Here is a 24,511-nt window from a genome sequence, read left to right as displayed (position 1 = left end):
CCTGCTGAATATTCCACATATCTGGGAGACCACCCAGGGAGAGAGAGGGCCCCCCCTGGATAGAAGATCTGTACAAGAGTTGAGGCAACTGGGGAAGCGAGAGCATGTGCGCACTGCTCCACAGCAAATGGGAAGACCGAGTCCCTCGATGTATGCCACCACCGCCATGAACATTGACGGTTCTGACCAGCACAAGCCGGCCCGACAAAGGCGGGAGGAAGTGCCTGAGCACCAGATATCATAGGAGCTTTAGGTAATGCATACGCAGTGTACTCCGTGCCACTGTCCATAACCCCCGAATTGAGTTGCTATCTAACAGTGCAACCCACCCTCAGGGGGGGGGGGGGGATGACGTGATCTCCCTGCTGGGCACAACTGAACCCATGGGAGCCCACTGACAATAAATTGGCCTGTAGGCCCGACGTGGACACCCAACGATATTGGTTTAAGCTGTGGGATGAGACTAGGTGAGCAACTAGCACTCTGCACAGAAAAAGCTACAACAATAGCCCTAGGGGGAGGGCTTCTATCACAGAAGCCATCATCCCCAGTAGGCATAGGCACTGGCAAAAAAAGCACTGCGTGATGCAGCTGAAATTAGGCTAATCAGAGCCAGAATCTGGACACACCCAATGGAGAGAAAAGCGTAATTCGTGTGCGAGTCTCACTGGAGAATGGAATGCGGTGAGATTAAGTCTGACAGCTTTTTTCTGGTTTCCTATCAAGCCTAGAGACACAGCTTGAAGAGTACCAGTCAAAAGTTGACACACCTACTCATTCCAGGGTTTTTCTTTATTTTTACTATTTTCTACATTGTAGACATCAAAACTATGAAATAACATATGGAATTATGTAGTACCCCAAAAAAAGTGTTAAACAAATCAAAATATATTTTATATTTGAGATTCTTCAAAGTAGCCACCCTTTGCCTTGATGACCGCTTTGCACACTCTTGGCATTCTCTCAACCAGCCTTATAGGTATCACTTGGAATGCATTTCAATTAACAGGTGTGTCTTAAGTTGTGGAATTTCTTTCCTTCTTAATGCGTTTGAGCCAAACAGTTGTGTTGTGACATGGTAGGGGTGGTTTACAAAGGTAGTCATATTTGGTAAAAGACCAAGCCCATATTATGGCAACAAGTTTTGAGTCTCCACTATTATTCTACAATGTAGAAAATAGTACAAAATAAAAGAAAAAACCCTTGAATGAGTAGCTGTTTCAAATCTTTTGACCGGTAGTGTACTCTGCTGCAGAGGATAAGTTCATTAGAGTTAACTGCACCCTCCATTGCAGCCAAATAAAATGCTTCAGAGAGTTCAAGTAACAGACATCTCACTCATCAACGTTCAGAGAGACCACGTGAATCAGGCCTTCATGGTCAAATTGCTGCCAAGAAACCACTTTGTTTAACACTTTTTGGTTACTACATGATTCCATGTGTTATTTTAGTGTTGATGTCTTCACTATTAATCTACAAGTTAAATAATTGTGCAAATTAAGAAAACCTTGTAGTAAATGTGTAAATGTGTCCAAACTTTTGACTGTACTGATGTGTGTGTGTGAGTGTAACACTGCCTAGCCAGTCGACTGTAATAACCGGCGGCTTTGGAGTATTCTGAATTCATAGACTGAGTGCTTTCTGAAGACACCTACAGTGCCTTCAGAAGTATTCATACCCCTTACTTATTCCACTTTGTTGTGTTACAGCCTGAATTTAAAATATATTCAATATTTGTTTCTCACATACATACATACATACATACATACATACATACATACATACATACATACATACATACATCCCCCCATAATGACAAAGTGAAAACATGTTTTTAGAAATGCTAGAAATACAGAAATATCATTTACATAAGTATTCACACCCCTGAGTCAGCGATTACAGTTGAGTCTACAAGAGCTTTCAATACCTGGATTAGAGGTCGACCGTTTATGATTTTTCAACGCTGATACCGATCGGACCATTTGTGTGTGTGTGTGTGCACGTGTGTGTGCATGCATGCACGCTTACATACACGCACGCATGGGTACACGCATGCATACACACATACATGCATGCATGCACACGCATACATATATACACACGCACACACTTGTAATAATGACAATTAAAACAATACTGAACGAACAAATGAACTTATTTTAACTTAATATAATACATAAATAAAATCAATTTAGTCTCAAATAAATAATGAAACATGTTAAATTTGTTTAAATAATGCAAAAACACAGTGTTGAAGAAGAAAGCAAAAGTGCAATGTGCCATGTAAAAAAACCTAACGTTTAAGTTCCTTGCTCCGAACATGAGAACATATTAAAGCCGGTGGTTCCTTTTAACATGAGTCGTCAATACTCCCAGTTAAGAAGTTTTAGGTTGTAGTAATTATAGGAATTATGACGTGTCGACGATTTATATCTATACCATTTGTATTTCATATACCTTTGACTATTGGATGTTCTTATAGGCACTTTATTATTGCCAGCCTAATCTCTGGAGTTGATAGGCTTGAAGGCATAAACAGTGCTGTGCATCAAGCATTGCTAAGAGCTCCTGGCAAACGCTGTAAAGTGCTGTTTGAATGGAATGCTTACGAGCCTGCTGCTGCCTACCACCGCTCAGTCAGACTGCTCTATCAAATCAGACTTAATTATAATAAACACACAGAAATACGAGTCTTTGGTCATTAATACTGTAAAATACGGAAACTATCATTTCGAAAACAAAACGTTTATTCTTTCAGTGAAATACGGAACCGTTCTGTATCTTATCGAACTGTAGGCAACCTTAAGTCTAAATGTTGCTGTTACATTGCACAACATTCAATGTTATGTCATAATTATGGAAAATGTTGGCAAATTAATTATGGTCTTTGTTAGAAAGAAATGGTCTTCACACAGTTCGCAACGAGTAAAGCGGCCCAAACTGCTGCATATACCCTGACTCTGCTTGCACTGAACGCAAAAGAAGTGACACAATTGCCCTAGTTTATATGGCCTGCTAAGATTAATTGATTTTAACTAAATATGCAGGGTTAAAAAAAATAACTTCTGTGTATTGATTTTAAGAAAGGCATTGATGTTTATGGGTTGGTACATTTATGCAACAATTGTGCTTTTTTCGAGAATGCGTTTTTGTTAAAATCACCACCCGTTTGGTGAAGTAGGCTGTGATTCGATGAGAAATTAACAGGCACCGCATTGATTATATGCAACATAGGACAAGCTAGTTAACCTAGTAATATCATCAACCATGTGTAGTTAACTAGTGATTATGTGAAGATTGATTGTTATTTATAAGATAAGTTTAATGCTAGCTAGCAACTTACCTTGGCTCCTTGCAGCCACAAGGTCCTTTTGACGCTGCACACACGTAACAGGTGGTCAGCTTGCCACACAGTCTCCTCGTGAATTGCAATGTAATCGGTGTCCAAAAAGGCTGAYTACCGATTGTCATAAACTTGAAATCGGCCATGCCGATTAATCGGTCGACATCTAACCTGGATTGTGCAAAATGTGCCCATTATTCTTTTCAAAATTCTTCAAGATCTGTCAAATTGGTTGTAGATCATAGCTAGACGACAATCTATGGCAAGACCTGAAAATAGTTCAGTAGATTTAAGGTAAAACTGTAACTCGGCCACTCAGGAACATTCACTGTCTTTTGGTAAGCATATATGGTGTAGATTTGGCCTTGTGTTTTAGCTTATTGTCCTGCTGAAATGGGAGTTTCCTCTAGGATGTTGCCTGTGTTTAGCTCCATTCGGTTCATTTTTTCTCCTGAAAAACTCCAGTCCTTAACGATCACAAGCATACCGATAACATGATCCAGCCACCACTATGCTTAAAACATATGGAGAGTGGTATTCAGTAATGTGCTGTGTTGGATTTTCCCCAAACATAGCACTTTGTATTCAGGACAAAAAGTGAATTGCTTTGGCACATTTTTTTGCAGTATTACTTTAGTGCCTTGTTGCAAACGGGATGCATGTTTTGGAATATATATATATATTTCTGTACACACTTCTTTTCACTCCGTCAATTAGGTTCGTATCGTGGAGTAACTACAATGTTGTTGATCCATCCTCAGTTTTCCCCTCTCACACCCATTAGCTATGTAATTGAAATCTCTGAGCAGTTTCCTTCCTCTCCGGCAACCGAGTTAGGAAGGACGCCTGTATCTTTGTAGTGACTGGATGTATTAATACACCATCCAAAGTGCAATTAATAACTTCCCCATGCTCAAAGGGATATTCAATGTCTGCTCTTAATTATTATTATTTATTTTTTAAACACATCTACCAAAAGGTGCCCTTCTTTGCAAGGCATTGGAAAACCTCCCTGGTATTTGTGGTTGAATCTGTGCCTAAAATTCACTGCTTGACTGAGGGACCTTACAGATAATTGTATGTCTGGGGTACAGAGATAAGGTAGTCATTAAAGAAAAATCATGTTAAACACTATTATTGCACACAGAGTCCATGCAACTTGTGACTTATGCCTACTTCTACTACTGAACTTATTTAGGCTTGCCATAACAAAGGGGTTGAATAATTGACAAGACATTTTAGCTTTTCATTTTTAATTAACTTGTAAAACTGTAACAAAATTAAATTCCACTTCTACATTATGTGGTATTGTGTGTAGACCAGTGACACAACATATCAATTCAACCAATTTTAAATTCAGGCTGTAATGTGGAAAAAGTCAAGGGGTGTGAATACATTCTGAAGGCACTGTATATGGTATTATTAAATATATTTATATTAGGCCTACTGATTTGATTAAAGTGTCGAAATTGGAGTAGTCAACTGTTGCGTTCGGTGTAACAAAGCACATCGCAATTTAATCCATTTTAAATTCTAGCTGTAACAACAAAATGTGGAAAAAGTCAACGGGTATGAATACTTTCTGGACGCACTGTAAGTATAGAACGGGGGTAAAGGCTTGACTGTTTTTCGGAACCAGGAAATACCGGCTGCACCAGCCGTCCTGGATCCGACATAAAAAAAACACTGATTGCCCACGCCTGGAGACGAGAGGATATTACCTTCCTTTAAAACGGGCACTGAATCCACGGAACAGCTGAGGTGATGACCCTGCAGAAGCGTGGGGAACGCGCAACAAATTGTAGCCTGTGCCCAAAATCAAAGTTTAGTCACGTACAAAGATTTGCAGATGTTATCGCAAGGGAAGCAAAATGTTTGTGTTTCTAGCTCCAAAAGTTCAGTAATACAATTCACACATAATCCAAAAAGTTAAGAAATTAAGAAATATCAGAATGAGCAATGTCCAGAATATAAATATATTCTACCCAGGATAATTACATGATGTTATGTTGGTAAATTGGTTTCCAATTCAGTTTGACTGAGAAACCAATAAAAACTCATTCAGAACATTCCCTATTGATCCCCCACCCTTCCCAATGCCTCCCACTCACATCACTTTGAGGAAGATTTTAACTCACTTAACCCCAAAAGTCTTCACCATCATTGTAAAGCCCTAGTTATATAGTTGCCTTGACAAAGTCATTTCTGAAGATGATTATATATTTCTTGTGATTAGTGAGATACATTTACATTTGCCCCACATTTCAGGTTAAACCCTGTCAACTGAACACTTGTTTTAAGGTGAATGCACCAATTTGTAAGTCGCTCTGGATAAGAGCGTCTGCTAAATGACTTAAATGTAAAATGTAAAATGTAATATGGTGAAACTATTCCTTGTTAAGATTTTTTCAAAAGAAACATTGAACATTAATAGTCAAATCATAGTGTAAAAGCAGGTGAGCTGGTTCTACTCTTTTTTGACATTTTCTGGTGTTTTGTGGTATAGAGCATAACGCATCAACCCTGTAACCCATATAGATAGATAGGTGGGCTAGGCATGTTTTAACAAGTCACTTTTTTTGTTGAGCTTGCAATCAATTGCCCCTCCCTGTTGCACACGCTGCCAGTGATGTCTGGTGAGGACCTGCCTTACAACAGGACAACAAGCCCTCATTCCAGCCTCTCTCAGCTTATTGCGGAGTGATTGTGCGTTCCTGGTGTAACTCGGGTAGTTGTTGTTGGCATCCTGCACCGGTCCCGCACGTGTGATGTTCGGAAATACCGATCCTGTGCAGGTGTTGTTACACGCGGTCTGCCACTGCGAGGACAATCAGCTGTCCGTCCTGTCTCCCTGAAGCGTTGTCTTTGGCGTCTCATAGTACGGACAATGCAAATTATTGCCCTGGCCACATCTGCAGTTCTCATGCCTCCTTGCAGCATGCCTAAGGCACATTTACACAGATGAGCAGGGACCCTGGGCATCTTTCTTTTGGGTTTTTTCAGAGTCAGTAGAAAGGCCTCTTTAGTGTCCTAAGTTTTCATAACTGTGACCGTAATTGCATACAGCAAGCTGTTAGTGTCTTAACGACTGTTCCACAGGTGAATGTTAATTAATTGCTTATGGTTCATTGAACAAGCATGGGAAACGGTGTTTAAACACTTTACAATGAAGATTTGGAAGTACTTTTGAATTAATAATTTTTTTGCTGTGTTATATATATATATATAATCTCACACACACACAGTTGAAGTCGGAAGTTTACATACACCTTAGCCAAATACATTTAAACTCCGTTTTTTTTTTTTTTTTTGTAACAAATCCTGACATTTAAATCAGAGTAAAAATTCCCCGTCTTAGGTCAGTTAGGATCACCACTTTATTTTAAGAATGTCAGAATAATAGTAGAGAGAATGATTTATTTCAGCTTTTATTTCTTTCATCACATTCCCAGTGGGTCAGAAGTTTACATACCAAATACTAATTGAGTGTAGCATTGCCTTAAATTGTTTAACTTGGGTCAAACATTTTGGGTAGCCTTCCACAAGTTTCCCACAATAAGTTGGGTGAATTTTGGCCCATTCCTCCTGACAGAGCTGGTGGAACTGAGTCAGGTTTGTAGGCCTCCTTGCTCGCACACACTTTTTCAGCTCTGCCCACACATGTTCTATAGGACTGAGGTCAGGGCTTTGTGATGGCAACTCCAATACCTTGACTTTGTTGTCCTTAAGCCATTTTTCCACAACTTTGGAAGTATGCTTGGGGTCATTGTCCATTTAGAAGACCCATTTGCAACCAAGCATTAACTTCCTGACTGATGTCTTGAGATGTTGCTTCAATATATCCACATATTTTTTCTTTCCTCATGATGCCATCTATTTTGTGAAGTGCACCAGTCCCCCCTTCAGCAAAGCACCCCCACAACATGATTCTGCCACCCCCGTGCTTCACGGATGGGATGGTGTTCTTCGGCTTGCAAGCATCCCCCTTTTTCTTTCAAACATAACAATGGTCATTATGGCCAAACAGTTCTATTTTTGTTTCTCAGACCAGAGGAAATTTCTCCAAAAAGTATGATCTTTGTCCCCATGTGCAGTTGCAAACCGTAGTCTGGCTTTTTATAGCAGTTTTGGAGCAGTGGCTTCTTCCTTGCTGAGCGGCCCTGTGTCGATATAGGACTTGTTTTTACTGTGGATGTAGATACTTTTGTACCTGTTTCCTCCAGCATCTTCACAAGGTCTTTTGCTGTTGTTCTGGGATTGATTTGCACTTCTCGCACCAAAGTACATTCATCTCTAGGAGACAGAACGCGTCTCCTTCCTGAGCGGTATGTCGGCTGCGTGGTCCCATGGTGTTTATACTTGCGTACAATTGTTTGTACAGATGAACGTGGTACCTTCAGGCATTTGGAAATTGCTCCCAACGATGACCCAGACTTGTGGAGGTCTACAATTTATTTTCAGAGGTCTTGGCTGATTCCTTTTGATTTTCCCATGATGTCAAGCAACGAGGCATTGAGTTTGAAGGTAGGCCTTGAAATACATCCACAGGTACACCTCCAATTGACTCAAATTATGTAAATTAGCCAATCAGAAGCTTCTAAAGCCGTCACATTTTCAGGAATTTTCCAAGCTGTTTAAAAGGCACAGTCAACTTAGTGTATGTAAACTTCTGACCCACTGGAATTGTGATAGAGTTAATTATAAGTGAAATAATCTGTCTGTAAACAATTGTTGGAAAAATTACTTGTGTCATGCAAAGTAGATGTACTAACCAACTTGCCAAAACTATAGTTTGTTAACAAGAAATTTGTGGATATTTTGTAAAATGAGTTATAATCACTCCAACCTAAGCGTATGTAAACTTCCGACTTCAACTGTATATACACACACACCATTCAAAAGTTAGGGGTCACTTAGAAATGTCCTCGATTTTGAATGAAAAGCAAATTTTTGTCCATTTAAAATAACATCAAATTGATCAGAAATACAGTTACAACATTAACAATGTCTACAATGACTATTGTAGCTGGAAACAGCAGATTTGTTTATGGAATATCTACATAGGTGTACAGAGGCCCATTATACGCAAACCGTCACTCCTGTGTTCCAATGGCACATTGTGTTAGTTAATCCAAATTTATAATTTTAAAAGGATAATTGGTTATTAGAAAACCCTTTGCAATTATGTTAGCACAGCTGAAAACTTATGCTGATTAAAGAAAAAATAAAACTGGCCTTCTTTAGACTGGTTGTGTATCTGGAGCATCAGCATTTCTGGGTTCGATTACAGTCTCAAAATGGCCAGAAACAAACTACTTCCTTCTGAAACTCATCAGTCTATTCTTGTTTTGAGAAATGAAGGCTATTCCGTGCGAGAAGTTGCCAAGAAGCTGAAGATCTCGTATAACTCCCTTCACAGAACAGCACCAACTGGCTCTAACCAGAATAGAAAGAAGAGTGGGAGGCTGCAGTGCACAACTGAGCAAGAGGACAAGTACATTAGAGTGTCTAGTTTGAGAAACAGACACCGCACAAGTCCTCAACTGTCTTGATTAAATAGTACCCACAAAACACCAGTCTCAACGTCAACAGTGAAGAGGCGACTCCGGGATGTTGGCCTTCTATGCAGAGTTCCTCTGTCCAGTGTCTGTTATTTTGCCCATCTTAATCTTTAATTTTTATTGGCCAGTCTGAGATATGGCTTTTTCTTTGCAACTTTGCCTAGAAAATTAGTGGATTTGGCTATTTCAGCCAGACCCATTGCCGACAGGTGTATAAAATCGCGCAAACAGGCGTGCAATCTCCATAGACAAACATTGGCAGTAGAATGGCCTTACCAAAGAACTCAGTGACTTCCAACGTGGCACTGACATCAGATGCCATATTAACAACTCAGTTTGTCAATTTTCTTCCCTACTAGAGCTGCACTGGTCAATTGTTAGTGCTGTTATTGTGAAGTAGAAAAGTCTAGGAACAATAACGGCTCAGCCGTGAAGTGGTAGGGCACACAAGCTCACAGAATGGGACAGCCGAGTGCTGAAGCGTATAACAATCGCGACCGAGTTCCAAAGTCCCTCTGGAAGCAACGTCACCGCAAGAACTGTTCATCGGGAGCTTCATGAAATGGGTTTCCATGGCATAGCCTATGATCACCATGCGTAATGCCAAGCGTCGGCTGGAGTGGTGTAAAGATCGCCGCCATTGGACTCTGGAGCAGTGGAAACGCGTTCTCTGAAGTGACGAATCACGCTTCAYCATGTGGCAGATGCCAGGAGAACGCTACCTGCCCAAATGCATAGTGCCAACTGTATAGTTTGGTGGAAGAGGAATAATGGTATGGGGCTATTTTTCATGGTTCGGGCTAGGCCCCTTGTTCCAGTGAAGGGAAATCTTAATGCTAAAGCATTCAATGACATTCTAGACGATTCTGTGCTTCCCCAAACTGTTGCCACAAAGTTGGAAGGCCCGTTCCTGTTTCAGCATGACAATGCCCCTGTGCACAAAGCGAGGTTCATACAGTAATGGTTTGTCGAGATCCGTGTGGAAGAACTTGACTGGCCTGCACAGAGCCCTGACCTCAACCCCATCGAACACATTTTGGATTAATTGGAACGCAGATTGCAAGCGAGGCCTAATCGCCCAAAGTCAGCGCCCGACCTCACTAATGCTCTTGTGGCTGAATGGAATCAAGTCCCCCAGCAATGATCCTACATCAGTGGAAAGTCTCCCCAGAACAGTGGAGCCTGTTAGACAGCTTCAAGTTCCTCGGTGTCCAAAATCGCTAAACTTAAAATGGTCCAAAGGCACACACAGTCGTGAAGGCGCGACAGTGCCTCTCTCTTGTGACATTGTATCCAAAAAACTCCACCAATCCTAAAAAGTGTTTGCATTTCGCATTGCTTCCATCCCAGTTCATGACAAACAAACAAAGTCTGAACACTCCGTTCCACCGCCGGTACAGTATATTTGCTAGCTTTCTTTGAGTAAGACAGCACTTAGCATGTGAGGCACTTAGCGGGAGAGGTGGGCCAGGTTGGTAAGTGGTAAGTCTTATCTAAAGCAAGTGAACAGGCTCCAGAGCTCCCTATACAGTCAGCAGCACCACTTCCCAGAAACACAGTGCTGGAGAACAGGCCACGCTGCCGAGATTGCATCTGTGCCCCCCCCCCATTCTCATACCATCATCTATTTCTCTCTCAAAACAGACACATCTTCATTTAGCAGAGAGATTGGCGTGTGCAAACACACAAATCTAGTCCTTAGATGACTCTTGCCTCTTATGGGTTAACCAAATGGGTTGCGTCACCACGAGGGCAGAGGCCTAACACTTTGAGTCAGTCTAACTGAAGGGAACACACTTATATTAAGAGGAACCATTTTCTAGGAAGTATACACATTAAATCAAAACAGGAGCCTTATGACCTTTTCACACTATCGCACCAAAAAGGGTAGGCCCCTACCCGTGTCACCAGCGGGCCTGTAGGCAGACAGACCTCTCCACTGTGCATTAGGGATAATTTATATGCTTCATTAAATAGTACCCGCAAAACACCAGTCTCAACGTCAACAGTGAAGAGGTGACTCCGGGATGCTGGCCTTCTAGGCAGAGTTCCTCTGTCCAGTGTCTGTGTTCTTTTGCCCATCTTTTCTTTTTATTGGCCAGTCTGAGATATGGCTTTTTCTTTGCAACTTTGCCTAGAAGGCAAGCATCCTGGAGTCACCTCTTCAGTGTTGACGTTAAGAGGGGTGTTTTGCGGGTACTATTTAATTAATCTGCCAGTTGAGGACTTGTGAGGTGTCTGTTTCTCAAACTAGACACTCTAATGTACTTGTCCTCTTGCTCAGTTGTGCACCAGGGCCTCCCAATCGTTCTATTCTGGTTAGAGGCAGTTTGCGTGGTTCTGTGAAGGGAGTAGTACACAGCGTTGTACGAGATCTTCAGTTTCTTGGACACTTCTCGCATGGAATAGCCTTCATTTCTCAGAACAAGAATAGACTGACAAGTTTCAGAAGAAAGTTATTTGATTCTGGCCATTTTGAACATGTAATCGCAAATGCTGATGTTCCAGATACTCAACTAGTCTAAAGGCGGCCAGTTTTATTGCTTCATTAAATCAGCACAACAGTTTTCAGCTGTGCTAACATGACTGCAAAAAGGTTCTCTCTGGATCAATTGGCCTTTTAAAATGATAAACTTGGATTAGCCAACAGAACGTGCCATTGGAACACAGGAGTGATGGTTGCTGATAATGGGCCTCTGTACGCCTATGTAGATGTTCCATTATAAATCAGCCATTTCCAACTACAATAGTCATTTACAACATTAACAATGTCTACACTGCATTTCTGATCAATTTGATGTTATTTTAATGGACAAGAAACATGCTTTTCTTTCAAAAACAATAACATTTCTAAGTGACCCCTAACTTTTGAACGGTAGTGTAAATTCTAGGCCGATACGGATTGAAGTGATATATTTTCTTGGTCAAGATATGGCCAGAAACCGTACACACAGTCTAATGTCTTCCATTCACTGCTACAAATAAATAAATTGACAGATGGAGTGACGGTAATCCACTATGGATAATATACAGCTTCGGTAGTGACAACCACACCTTTTATATCCACGCCTTTAAGTACCCATGCAACCATGGGGCTTTCAAAATGAAAATGTTCCACTTCCGGTGAACTTTGAATAAACTAATGAAACAGGGTACGGCCAGCCAGCACCTGCCACACTATACCACCTGCCAACACATCTGTTACCATGGCAGGTGTTGGCATTTCACACTGAATGCTGACTGCCGGGAACACCAGCCCCTCGGGTAACCAAGTTCAGCAAACACGCTATGCCCACACCGCTCAGAGCAGACAGGGAGAACAGACAGGCTGTTTCATCTTTACACATCCCTTTCTCCTTGTCAAATAGGACACACCAGCAGCAATCTCCATCTGTGGCAGCAGTGCTCTGATGTAGCAGAAGGGTGAAGTAGAGGAGTTTCCTCCATGCTGCTCAAAGTCAGAGTGGTCTCAGTTAAGTCTTCACTCTCCTTTACTTTTTGCTCTGCTACAGTGGGTGTTCTGGCTTTTCTTTGGAAAAGTCGTACATATTTCTGGAGAGGAGGAGGGAGACGTGAGCACACACACACACACATTTCCAGGGGTCATTAAGGGACACCATATGATGTGGAATGTGTGCCGAGGTTGGGGCTGGGGAAATGGGAACGGTGTGTTTTATGGGAGCAGATAGGACTTGCAGATTTCCAAACCAGCATGGACTTGCTGCCTGCGAGGAGGACAAATGCCAAAGCGAATAAATATTGTCTGCGATAACAATAGCGATGTTGAGAGAGGGGAGAGTAAGCAAGTGAGGCCAAGAGAGGTAAAAGAAGTCAAGGAAAAGGGGATATCGATGACCAAGAGAAGGTTAACAGACCATGACCAAGTGTGAGGAGAGATGGGAGACAGGGAAATTTCTAAAATAGCATTTCCCAGCCGTGACTGAAGGGATATGCCCTCTTATTATAATGTCAGCTCCATGGCCCTCTGCTGTGAGAGCAATCCCAGGTGAAATAAGCTAATCTTGACAGTTCATAGCGGAACAACTTATTTCATCAGCGCTTTAGTGACCTTAAAATGAGCCTGAGAAGAAAAGAAAAAAATCTTTGAACCCACTGACTCAAGGCAATGAGGACACAACGAAATTAAACAGTACATGAACTCTGCCGTCCAGATACTAAAGAATAGTGCATGAACTTGCTGCAGATGCCTAGCGCACGGACTAGGGCCGGGGTAAAAAACACCTTTCCAAGTCTCACTGTAAAATCAAACAAATACATACATTTACCATGAATTTCCTCAAATGCATTTTATAGTGGACCTGCGCGCATGGAACTTGGAACCTCAAAGCATGAGCCCGAGCCACATCTTGATCACGTTAGCTAGTTTCTTTGCTTTGGAAAGACCCAGTCTGAAAGGGTATTGTGTGTCATGAGGACGAAGCAGTCAAAATAGCTATTTTCAATGGAGAGAGCTGAAGCTATGGATGGAAAGTAAGAAGAGGTTCATTGCAGGGTGAGGGCCTGAGCTCCTCAAGGTCTTCCAGGTCCTAGGCCTTTTGGCTGACGGGTCTGGTTTGTGCGGCATGGGAAGAGCCATCTCCAATCACTGCTAACTGAGCCACCGCTCCATTACTGACTGCACACCCTCAAAAGGCAGTTTCACACTGACCAGATCGGAGTCTGTCCAGGACTGGAAAATGGCTCAATCACTGACTAGGCACTAATACGAATCTGGACTAGTATTGAATATGGACAAGGAGCTGTACAATGTGGTAGAAATGTCTGATCAAAATTAGATTGTCTAAGAGCCAGCTCAAGAGCACTTAAGATGTAGGCCACTCAAAACAACAAGAGACTGAAGGTCTGTCAAAGAGGATGATATGGGTTTTTAAATAAATTACCACACTGGCTTTTGACCCAGGAGCAAGAGAGAGGGAGACTTTCCACATTATATCATTTGAGCCTGTGGGTCTGGCAGGGCCAAACCAGTCATTTTGTTTATCCCTTAAATGAATGACTATTACATTTACTGGACTGCCGCAGACAGCGGGACAAAATACAGTTTCTCTCTCCATTTCTACAGCAATTTCTGTCTATTCCCTTTGTCAACAAGAGACTTGACTGTATATTTAGATCCCTGTGTCGCCGCCGGTTACCACCGGGGTGGATGGCTCCGGGTGGAGGGAACAGGAAACCCGGAGCTATCGTGTTAATGATCACATGTACTAAGAGACACACACGGACACTCATCTATAAAGACCCACCAGGCTCAAAGAGATAAGAATTGATTGAACTGACTCATATGGACATCGTGGTCAATCTGGGCATGGATGTCCGCTGTTGAAAGACGCTGAGGAGAGATGCAGGAGCCGACAGTGACTCATTCATTTATACGAGGTCCTAATTGAATGTGCGTCCGTGTTTGGATGTGCGTCCATGGACCAACAAGCTGAGCGTGTGTGTACACACACTCTGTCTGCTCATGAGCCTATCAACCCATTTAATGCAAGACGATGTGAGAGCACGTAGGTATTCCTGGAAACGCTGGAGATCAAGCGAACAACCACTGAATTAAAAAGCAGACTGAATTCTTTCTGACATGTACTTGAGGCCAAGAATAGCACTGACAGTCGAAATCAACGGATCGGAGAATAATACTATTTACTAGCCTCTGATGGCGACAATTGTGCCAGTTTTTTTTTCTTTCCTCATGTCAGCATATAGACTGGCACATAATGAATCCTAGGAATTCACAACGGAGACGGCGAAAGCCAACTCAGATGGAACAGGATGAAGATTGAGGTCACAATGCTCTGTGAGTTATTCCTCTGAGCAATCCTTTGATGAAATGTCACATCGCCCCTTTAGTAGCAAAAGATCTAAGGCGAGAGAGGGCTGTGTGACTTGCGTAATTCTGGCCACAGTCATCCTCTGTAAATCTAAAATAGCTGGTCTGTCAGAGGGCTAAGCGGGAGGGTGAGTCAAGAGAAGGAGAGAAGAGGTTTGTGACAATTGTGCCCCAACAAACACTTGTAGGGCCGGGCTGACCCTGAAACAATTTCCAAAAAAACACACAAAAAAACAGAACTTGTTTCAATAAAATGCTAAATGTAAATGCATGTGGAAATTCCTGCCATAGCTGCCTTGCGTGAATGCCCCAGAGTCTGAAAAAGGCTCAGCATCAGCAGTAGTTCTAGCCACAGAGCCAGGGCAGGCAGGCAGGGGTCACTCAGGGCTAGCCCTCAGTCAGTCCGCAGTCAGTCAGTCAGGGTGACCAGGGGCACCAAGGTTTTTCCTCACTCTCCACTTAACCTTTGAATATAGGGCCTACTTTAGGATTGGAAGTGGAGGATTCTGGGTAGTCAGAGGGGTGACAGAAAGAGTAGCGTAAGCACACATAAGGGGTCTGTTTCACATTAGAGATTAAGCAGGGACCTGGACTAGATCGCATTTTTAGGTAGAATGAATGATAATTTAGTTTCATAGACATATTCCTGGACAGCAGTTCATATGATTTAAAAGGTTCCACTCAGACTCAATAGTCATGGCCTGATGTCTGAAATCCCAGTTACGTCAATGCTAATGAAATAACATTTTTAGTTCTCTGTTACTCTTGGATTTAATCAATATGGGTTAGTGAAACCAACCATAAAAGTGAAATATTTTCCCTATCGTCATGCAGCTATGCCCCCCCTAAATTGCTGTGCAATGCGAGTACAAATCAGCTTGCTCTTCAAATGCAGATATGGAAAGGTAGACTAGTTTCAAAGGCGACCTTCATGTGCTATACATTGTAGCGCCTAAGGGGACCTACACTGGTCAAAACCTGTAATTCAACCGCTCAGCAGCCAGCACTTCCCAACTAAGACGACAGGGGTATATCACAAAAATAATCCATTATGACACTCAGTGGATGAATACTTGTGTCTAGTCTTCACACCAAGACACACACACACACACACACACAATCATTGCAGAGGCAGACCATTGGCCACAGGTGGGAAATTAAGTATACACTCAGTCAGGGCTGACCATTTGCAATGATGGTACTGAACCATAGGGCATTTGGGTTTTTGTGCGTCGTGACCAAATCTGGCACTGCTAAGACAGACAAATACATTTTTTTTTTTTAAACACAGTACTTCAGCATAGCCATTTCTGGGTAACGGAACCCCATTTCCCTGTCCACTAACCCACCTTTCGTGCAAAAAAAGGAGACAATATTCTATTTCATGTCAGGGTTGATTTCATTAGCTAGCCCCACTGTCTGAAAACATCATTTTGAGAGGAATTAGTAGTCTTTACGTAAGCTTTATTTTTTTAAACAGAGACCCGCATTTGTTCCTAATTTGACATCTGGACCATGAAGTTCTTCATGCTTCAGATTTATTAAAAGATAAAACAAAATATTTTAACGTTGMATTCATGGCAAATCGGGTACAAAGAACATGGGGATTATTTAGCCTGTGGTTAATTCATCCTCTCCAGTTAATTGCATGATTAAAAAAGGTTCTCTACTCAACCACAACCATCAAATAATGCCACATGGGTCACATAAGGCAACACACTGAGGCTGAGAGACAACAACACATTCCCAGGCAGTGTTGTCGGCATTTGAATTTCATGGCTATAGGACTGAGTTGTCGGCATTTGAATTTCATGGCTATAGGACTGAGTGAGGCCATAACGTATTATTCTGTTTTCTCTTGATAAGGCGTAATAAGAGAATGAGGAAATAGGAGGCTATAAACTGACAAGGAAAAGGGAAATTAAAAAGGTGTGAGGATGGATAATCCACAACACGTTTAGCTGAAGGAGAGGAGAGAAAACAGTGGAGAGGAAGACAAGTGTTGTTGGCAAGGTGGAGACGGCGGCCTTGCCCCYGAGAACCATAAGCGGTATATAAACACACTATTCAATTTCATAGAGCCGGTTTAATGGAGCGGCCACTGCTGAAAATCACCCCGTTTATTTGAGAAAATTGTCCCTGAACAAGCAGCCCATAACAGACTGTTGCTCACTTCATTTGAAGCGCCCCCGGTGCCAAGACAATAATAATATATGCCATCGATTCCAATTGGGCTCCCTATTAAATTACCGGCCTGTGACCACAATTTTCATCTTGTGCCTTAACTGTCAGTTATAAGATTTACTTGGCAGCGCCAGGCCTCGCAGAGCTTACCAACTGTGTCATGTGCTGCACCAGARGGACTTTAAAATTGCATGATAAAACAGGCAATATAAAAACCCATCCGGCATTGAGTCCCCAGCGGCTTGCCACGTTCACAACAAAACAGTATGTGGCACGTTTGAAGTGGGCCATTTAAAACGCATGGCATTGGCACATCTCGGGAGGTGACAAAATACAGTGCCTTCAGAAAATATTCATAATTCTTGACTTATTCCACATTTTGTTGTGTTAGTCTGAATTCAAAATGTATATATATATATATATATATCTATAGATATAATTATTATTTATCTATCTCTCTCTATTTCCCCCCCTCACCCATCTGCACACAATGCCCCCATAACGACAGTGAAAACATGTTTTCAGACATTTTTGCAAAGGTATTAAAGATTAAATACAGAAATTTGATTTACATAAGTATTCACACCCCTGAGTCAATACTTTGTCTAAGCACCTTTGGCAGTGATTACAGCTGTAAGTCTTTCTGGGTAAGTCTCTAAGAGCTTTTCACACCTGGGTTGTGCAACATTTGCCCATTATTGGTTGTTGATCATTGCAAGAGAGCCATTTTCAGGTCTTGCCATTGATTTTTTTCCCTCTAGGATTTTGCCAGTGCTCAGCTCTATTCCTAATTTTTTTTGCCTGAAACTCCCCAATCCTTAACGATTACAAGCATACCCATAACATGATGCAGCCACCACTATACTTGAAAATATGGAGAGTGGTACTCAGTAATTTGTTACATTGGATTTGCCCCAAACATAACACTTTGTATTCAGGACAAAAAGTGAATTGCATTGCCACATTTTTTGCAGTATTACTTAAGTGCCTTGTTGCAAACAGGATGCATGTTCTGGAATAGTTTTATTCTGTACAGGCATTCTTTTCCCTCTGTCAATTAGGTTAGTATTGTGGAGTAACTACAATGTTGTTGAGTCAACTTCATTTTTCTCCCATCACAGCCATTAAACTCCATAACTGTTTTAAAGTCATCATTGGCCTCAGTGAAATCCCTGAATGGTTTCCTTCCTCTCAGGCAACTGAGTTAGGAAGGATGCCTGTACATTTGTAGTGACTGGGTGTATTGATATGCCATCCAAAGTGTAATTAATAACTTCACCCTGCTCAAAGGGATAGTTAATGCCTAATTCTTCTTCTTTTTTACCCATCTACCAACAGGTGCCCTTCTTTGCAAGGCATTGGAAAACCTCCCTGGTCTGTGGTTGAATCTGTGTTTGAAATGCACTGCTCGACTGAGGGACCTTACAGATAATTGTATGTGTAGGGTACAGAGATGAGGTAGTCATTAAAAAMATGTTTAATGTCCATGCAACTTATCAAGGGACTTGTTAGCAAATCTTTACTCCTGAAGTTATTTAGGCTTGCCATAACAAATGGGCTGTATACATTTCAGCTTTTCATTGTTTTATTAATTTGTTCAATTTTTTTTTAAATAACTTAATTCTACATTATTGGCTATTGTGTGTAGGCCAGTGCCCCAAAAAAAATATATATATATTTTTTTAAATTCCAGCTGTAATAACAAAATGTGGAAAAGGTCAAGGGGTTGAAATACTTTCTGAAGACACTGTACGTAGGCAAAATATACAGGCCTTGCTTACCTCCTCTCCTCCCATTCCTCTGGGCTTGAATGGACCATAACTTTAAACTCAAGACATCATTAGAATACTTTGAAAGGCTAACAAAACAGTTTCTCTCTTACATTACATAATAACACGAGTGAGTGCTACAGTTACTTTAATCGTGCGGCAAAGTAGAAATACAGCCCTAATKAAATCATACCAGCGGTGGGAGAATGAAGTTGTTATTCAATCAATCATGAACGGCAGAAACTGCACTGTAGAGAAATATAACATGGTTTCTGTGCCACATTGAAGGGAAATGTAAGTGCTAAATTACACAGTCTACTGCAGGGATCATCAACTACACTGAACAAAAATATAAAGACGCAACATGCAACAATTTAGAAAGATTTTACTGAATTAGTTCAAATATGGAAATGAGTCAATTGAAATAAATAAATTAGGCCCTAATCTATGGCTTTCACATGACTGGGCAGGGGTGCAGCCATCAGTGTGCCTGGGAGGGGATAGGCCCACCCACTGGGGAGCCAATCAACGAGAGTTTTATTAGACAGAAATAATCCTCAGCCATGTTTTTTGTTCCGCCTGAGGAAGTCTGACCATAAATCAGAGACCACTATGATKACACACCAAATGTGTTTGAGGGATCGCGGGAAAAGAGCAGGAATAGGATTTTGTAGCCTACTGTCCAAGCCATGTCTTCCAATAGTGCAACCGCTGTCGGCATCCAAAGATTATCCAATCTAAATAAAAACGCTAAGGGTAAGGACTACAGCAGTGATGTAGCCTACGGGCTACATATTATTGATATCTACATAGCACATTGATGTAAATCACACTGCTGCCCTCTCATCTAGCCATTTGCGCCTTACTTAGTGGCAATTGTGGATGGCTGTTCACAATTGGATATGTATAAGTCAATGGCTGAATTGAAGAAGTTTAAGCWGCATATCAATCATTTTTGAGGCCAGTGGACAGCCTGTGAAAAATGCGCTCTTGCCTCAGCTGCATAYGGCGGATCCCAGCCTATGGAATAAAAAAGTTTMAAAGATTTGGCATGGGATCTCAGATCCGCAAAACCTTGTATAGCTGCACCACTGAGAGCATCTTGACTGGCTTCATTACCGCTTGGTATGGTAACTGCTTGGCATCCGACCGCAAGGCGCTACAGAGGGTAGTGCATATGACCCAGTACATCACTGGGGCCAAGCTCCCTGCCATCCAGGACCTCTATACCAGGCGGTGTGAGAAGAAGGACCTATACATTTTCAAAGACTCCAGCCACTCAAGACACAGACTTTTCTCTCTGCTACCGCATGGCAAGTGGCACCGATGCACCAAGTCTGGAACCAAAAAGGACCCTAAACAACTTCTACTCCAAGCCACAATACTAATCATCTTTCGCACTAACTCTTTTGAATCGTCACATATGCTGCTGCTACCAGCGCTGATTAATTATCCTGCTGCCTAGACACTTTACCCCTACCTATATGTACATATTTACCTCGGAACCACTGCACATCTACTCGGTACGGTTACCCTGTTTATATAGCCAAGTTATTGTTACTCATTTATTCCTTGTGCTATAATTGTTTCTATATTTTTCTCTGCATTGTTGGGAAGGGCCTGTAAGTAAGCATTTCACAGTTAGTCTACAAAGGTTGTTTAYAAAGCATGTGACAAATACAATTTTATTTTGATTTGACGTTTGAGGCAGTCTTGTCTTCTATTGTCTTAAGGGGAAAGCAATCTAAAAGTAACTGAAAGTAATCAGATTACGTTACTGAGTTTGGGTAATCCAAAAGTTAAGTTACTGCTAATAATTTTGGACAAGTAACTAGTAACTAAAGTATTACATTTAGAAAGTAACCTACCCAACCCTGAGTGTGTGTGTGTGTGTGTGTGTGTGTAGGCAAATTATATAGCCTAGCATGCGTCTTACCTTGCAAACAGTCTCAGTGTCCCAAGGCAAGATGGTCTGTAGATCTATGAGTTCGCAAGACACACCCAGCTTCTCCTGAGCCATGTTGGCCACTTCCCTCAGCACATGGATCTGCAAGGCAGGAGTCAGCGATCAAGACCATGTATACCATTCTAATCCAGAATGGATTTTAGAACACTTCATAATACCATCAAGAACCCCTTTTAGAGTCAGCAGAAAACCACTGCACAGCACCCCTTATTAACTTTCWARTCCGTTTGGACTAATGGAGAAAGTTGCTTGGATAGACTCCATGTTTATTGGCAGATTAGAAAGCTGTCCATTTCCAGATAATGACTGCTGTGCCTGTGAATCACCGGCAATCTAACAGCAGGACATACTGGCTCCATCGTTATCCCTAARCTGTGCATCAGGGCTTTGAGTTCGTCTATGAATGTGTGTGAGGGTTAATGAATAAAATCTATTAATGTGTGGGTCTTGAGTGATAGTCATGAGTCATAAATCAGACCGCCAATTGATAAAAAAGGAACACAGCAATCTATAGGCTTCTAGCCCATATAGACACAGGTCTAGAACAGGCATATTAAAAAGATAAATATTMTATTCTGGTGTTAGTCAACCTTGCTAGAGATGACTACTAATATACTGAATATTGCTGAAGCAATGATATAGCCTAGTACTTCTGTCAAGATATGAACAGGTTTAAAGTGTTCAATAAAATGCCAACGGTCCTCTGAAACTTTACAATATAACAGTAGGGATTTTCAGGACTGGCAAAATGAAACTCTGTTACGCTCATTAGCAGACCTTCACGGCAGGTTCTAGGCGCAGTTCCGACCGCTCCACTTGCTGGGAATTGTTTTCTTTTCACTCGTCCATGGAGGGCTGATGGATTACCGGAGTAATGGGGTGGCATTTTAAAAAGCCCCGATTTCGACTACTTGGGTGGATTTTTCATCTTTGCAAAATAACGGCTTTGAAGGAGTTGATTTCCCAGTCATTCCCGGCCCTCAGGCTTAGACCCCCCTCTGCTCTTCAGCTGTACCTACATTAGTCTCCTTCTCTGGGKGGGTTAAGCCCGTTAAGTGGGTAGCATAATCTTTGTAAGGGGCAACGACACCAAGAGCGCTATAGAGACCATAATCCTCTGCTCAGGAAAATAAATCAGGGGGACAGGAGTTGAAGACAATGGAAGGCCTTGTGTAGACGTGGACTGTTAACACTGTGCAGCAGCATCGGTCCAGCGGAGACGTCAGTGTAGACACGATAAACCACCAACCCCTGGTGAGAAAGCCCCTGTTGAGAGGCGTGGGCTTGTGATGGAGCTAGGAGGTAATCCATGGCTCGTCCCTGTCGGATTAAGAAATGTCAAAGACCCAAGATGTAACGCGGATGTCCCTACTCTGCCCGCCTCCATGCCATAAACAATGACTTCTGGCTAAGGTCATGACTCATGCACATTCATAAATAGATATTTATGTMGCTCCATCTCCTCTATGGCTCGAGTATGTAGAATCAACCCATTGCTCCTTCTTCCACGTCTCACCTGTGTTCCCCACGCGACCAGAGTGACGTCACTTCCTTCCTGTATTACCTCGGCCTGCGAAAGTGGGATGGTGTAGGCCTCTGTAGGGACCTGCTCCACTGCAAAGCAAACAAAGAGGTCGTGTTTGTTTTTTCTATCTCAATTGTTTCAAAACCTGTACTCTCATCTCCTCCCCTTCATCCGCACTGATTGTAAATTAGTTGACAGGTGAAACCCTATGGTGGAAGCTAATCTTGCAGATCAGTGCAGTGAAGGAGAATATATATTTTTTTAGAATGAGCCCAAGTATCTTATCAGTACGGCCAACATGACCTGGTGCACATACACAACTACAGTACTACACACGCTAGGAATATAATTGGGGGTCAATTCCGAACACACATTAATCACTCTGTTATGGCCAACTGTGGTTGCTCTGTCAAACGATGGTCCATAACCACCCGTAGAGCTCAATGATGGAGTGGATGACAAGAAGGGAAATAACCRTCACACTCACAAATGAAAGCCTACAATCTGTGCTTCCAGTTAGGAACAAAGTCTCTGGCCCATTTGAGATGCTTTTTCCAGACCTCATCAATCACAAGRAGCCTTGTGTGCGCACCTCTCTTATGGTCCTCTGTTGCTATGTTTGTAGAGCATGACGCTTGCAACAMCAGGGTAGTGGGTTCGATTCCCGGGACCACCAATACCTAACATTTCTGCACGCATGACTAAGTCGCTTTGGATAACAGCGTCTGCTGAATGGCATATTATTATTAATAAAGAAAATAAATCTATGCGCTAACAATATCTAGTGAACAACTATAGGCCGGTCACCCTGATCAATGTGRACAACAAAACATTTGCGGGACAGGATATAGTTTAAATGTGTCTCTCGGAACATCTTGAGATACTTCTAATACGTAAGCATACAGTAAACTACTAAGTTAACCTTACACAGAAAGCCACAATAAGCAGCAAGKAAAATCCCACCCCTGCCACCAACAAACAAAACAGTGAACTACTGTTGACTGGAATTCATCAACCTCCTCTGGTGTACATAGCTTGCCCGTTTCAGACCGTGACACAGCAGTCATTTTATAGTAGTAGTGACCGATCTTACTCAAGAAGACCAATGTCAGGCGGTGATAGCCTTTTTCAGTCCCCAATTCACTTAAAGGAAGTCCACTCAACATCCAGCTGTGAGATCATAAGCTCACGTGACAATGGTGATGTATAACAGTCTTCATAAAAACATATTCTCTTAATATTGGGAATCTCTGTCACTAACTAGCCTACATTTAACTACGGTCCTGATAAAGCCAGTGCTTGTGGTTCCATCCCCTCTGGCTTGATGAGAAAAGAAAATGACTGTTTCAATGAAAAACATTACATGACATCACCCAAACAAGCGTCGCTCAGAGGGRTTAGGACCCGGCACGAGGTAGTGCTTTCTGCGCTTTTCGGAAATGAAAGTAATTCCCTAACTGCTACCAGTTCTGAGAGCCCTGTGTGAAACAGACGAGCGATTGTTGACACCAAGTTCGGGGAAAAAAGGAACAAAATTTAGTCATTTCGCTATGGGAAACATAGCTAGGAGATATTTTCAGAAAAGGAGAGAAATATCCATTAGGTGGTATGCCATGGAACTATTTTAGTCAGACAAGAGTCTATTTCTCCTCAAAGAGACGCACCGAATCTCTCCCTCTCTGACGTAGTTTCATTAAGTCTCACTGAGTCATAGACACTGTACACAATWTGGACCTGCATACCCCACTGTACTTCCMAGTAACTGGGTTTAGTCCATCTGAAAATGAAACAACAAACCTCACAGAAAGAAAGACTTCGGGTTTTGTTGAGRGATATATAAAACGGAGGTGTTATTTCGTTCACATTTTGAGAGACTGAGACAGTAAGTGTCACGGCTCATATGATTTTTACTCCGCAGTAGGAAAAGAAGACTGCTCTTGACTTCCTGAGARGCATCAAACACAATTTGACATCCAAAATAAAAGGTAAGGAGTGGAAAAATAAATGTGGCAACTGCTTTTCTGTGCCAAGAACATTGCAAAACTGAAACATATCCTTGCAGGCCCTAAAGAGGCAGAATTCAACTTGGTTGTTAAACTATATTACTGTGACTAACAGTACACCTCACCATATTACTGTCCGACTAGAGCTGGTTTTCCCAAAAGGCTGCCCTGCCCAATTCGGCCAGCGGGTGATTTTATCCCCCCCCCCCCAAGTCCTTATAGCATAAAGTCTGTAAAATCACCAGGAAAATCGGCTAAAAGTTATTTTAATTTAGGAAGTTCACTACTATTCCCACCCATAAATAGAGAGGC

General features: G+C 42.0%; 1 protein-coding gene across 1 annotated transcript in view; it reads right to left on the bottom strand.

Annotated features, from left to right (window-relative positions):
• LOC111965282 (2-oxoisovalerate dehydrogenase subunit beta, mitochondrial) overlaps positions 1–24,511 on the bottom strand; it is an 84,399-nt gene that overhangs the window by 36,893 nt on the left and 22,995 nt on the right. The window contains exons 7-8 of the mRNA XM_023989364.2: positions 22,188–22,285; positions 20,642–20,752 (exon numbers count right to left, since the gene is read on the bottom strand). Coding sequence (XP_023845132.1) covers positions 20,642–20,752; positions 22,188–22,285 — 209 coding nt within the window. The remainder of the gene's footprint in view (positions 1–20,641; positions 20,753–22,187; positions 22,286–24,511) is intronic.

This window comes from Salvelinus sp. IW2-2015, linkage group LG6.1 (assembly GCF_002910315.2).
Source record: "Salvelinus sp. IW2-2015 linkage group LG6.1, ASM291031v2, whole genome shotgun sequence".
Classification (NCBI taxonomy): domain Eukaryota; kingdom Metazoa; phylum Chordata; class Actinopteri; order Salmoniformes; family Salmonidae; genus Salvelinus; species Salvelinus sp. IW2-2015.
The sequence above is the reverse complement of the archived record's forward strand: the minus strand, read 5'-3'. Positions and strand labels throughout refer to the sequence as shown.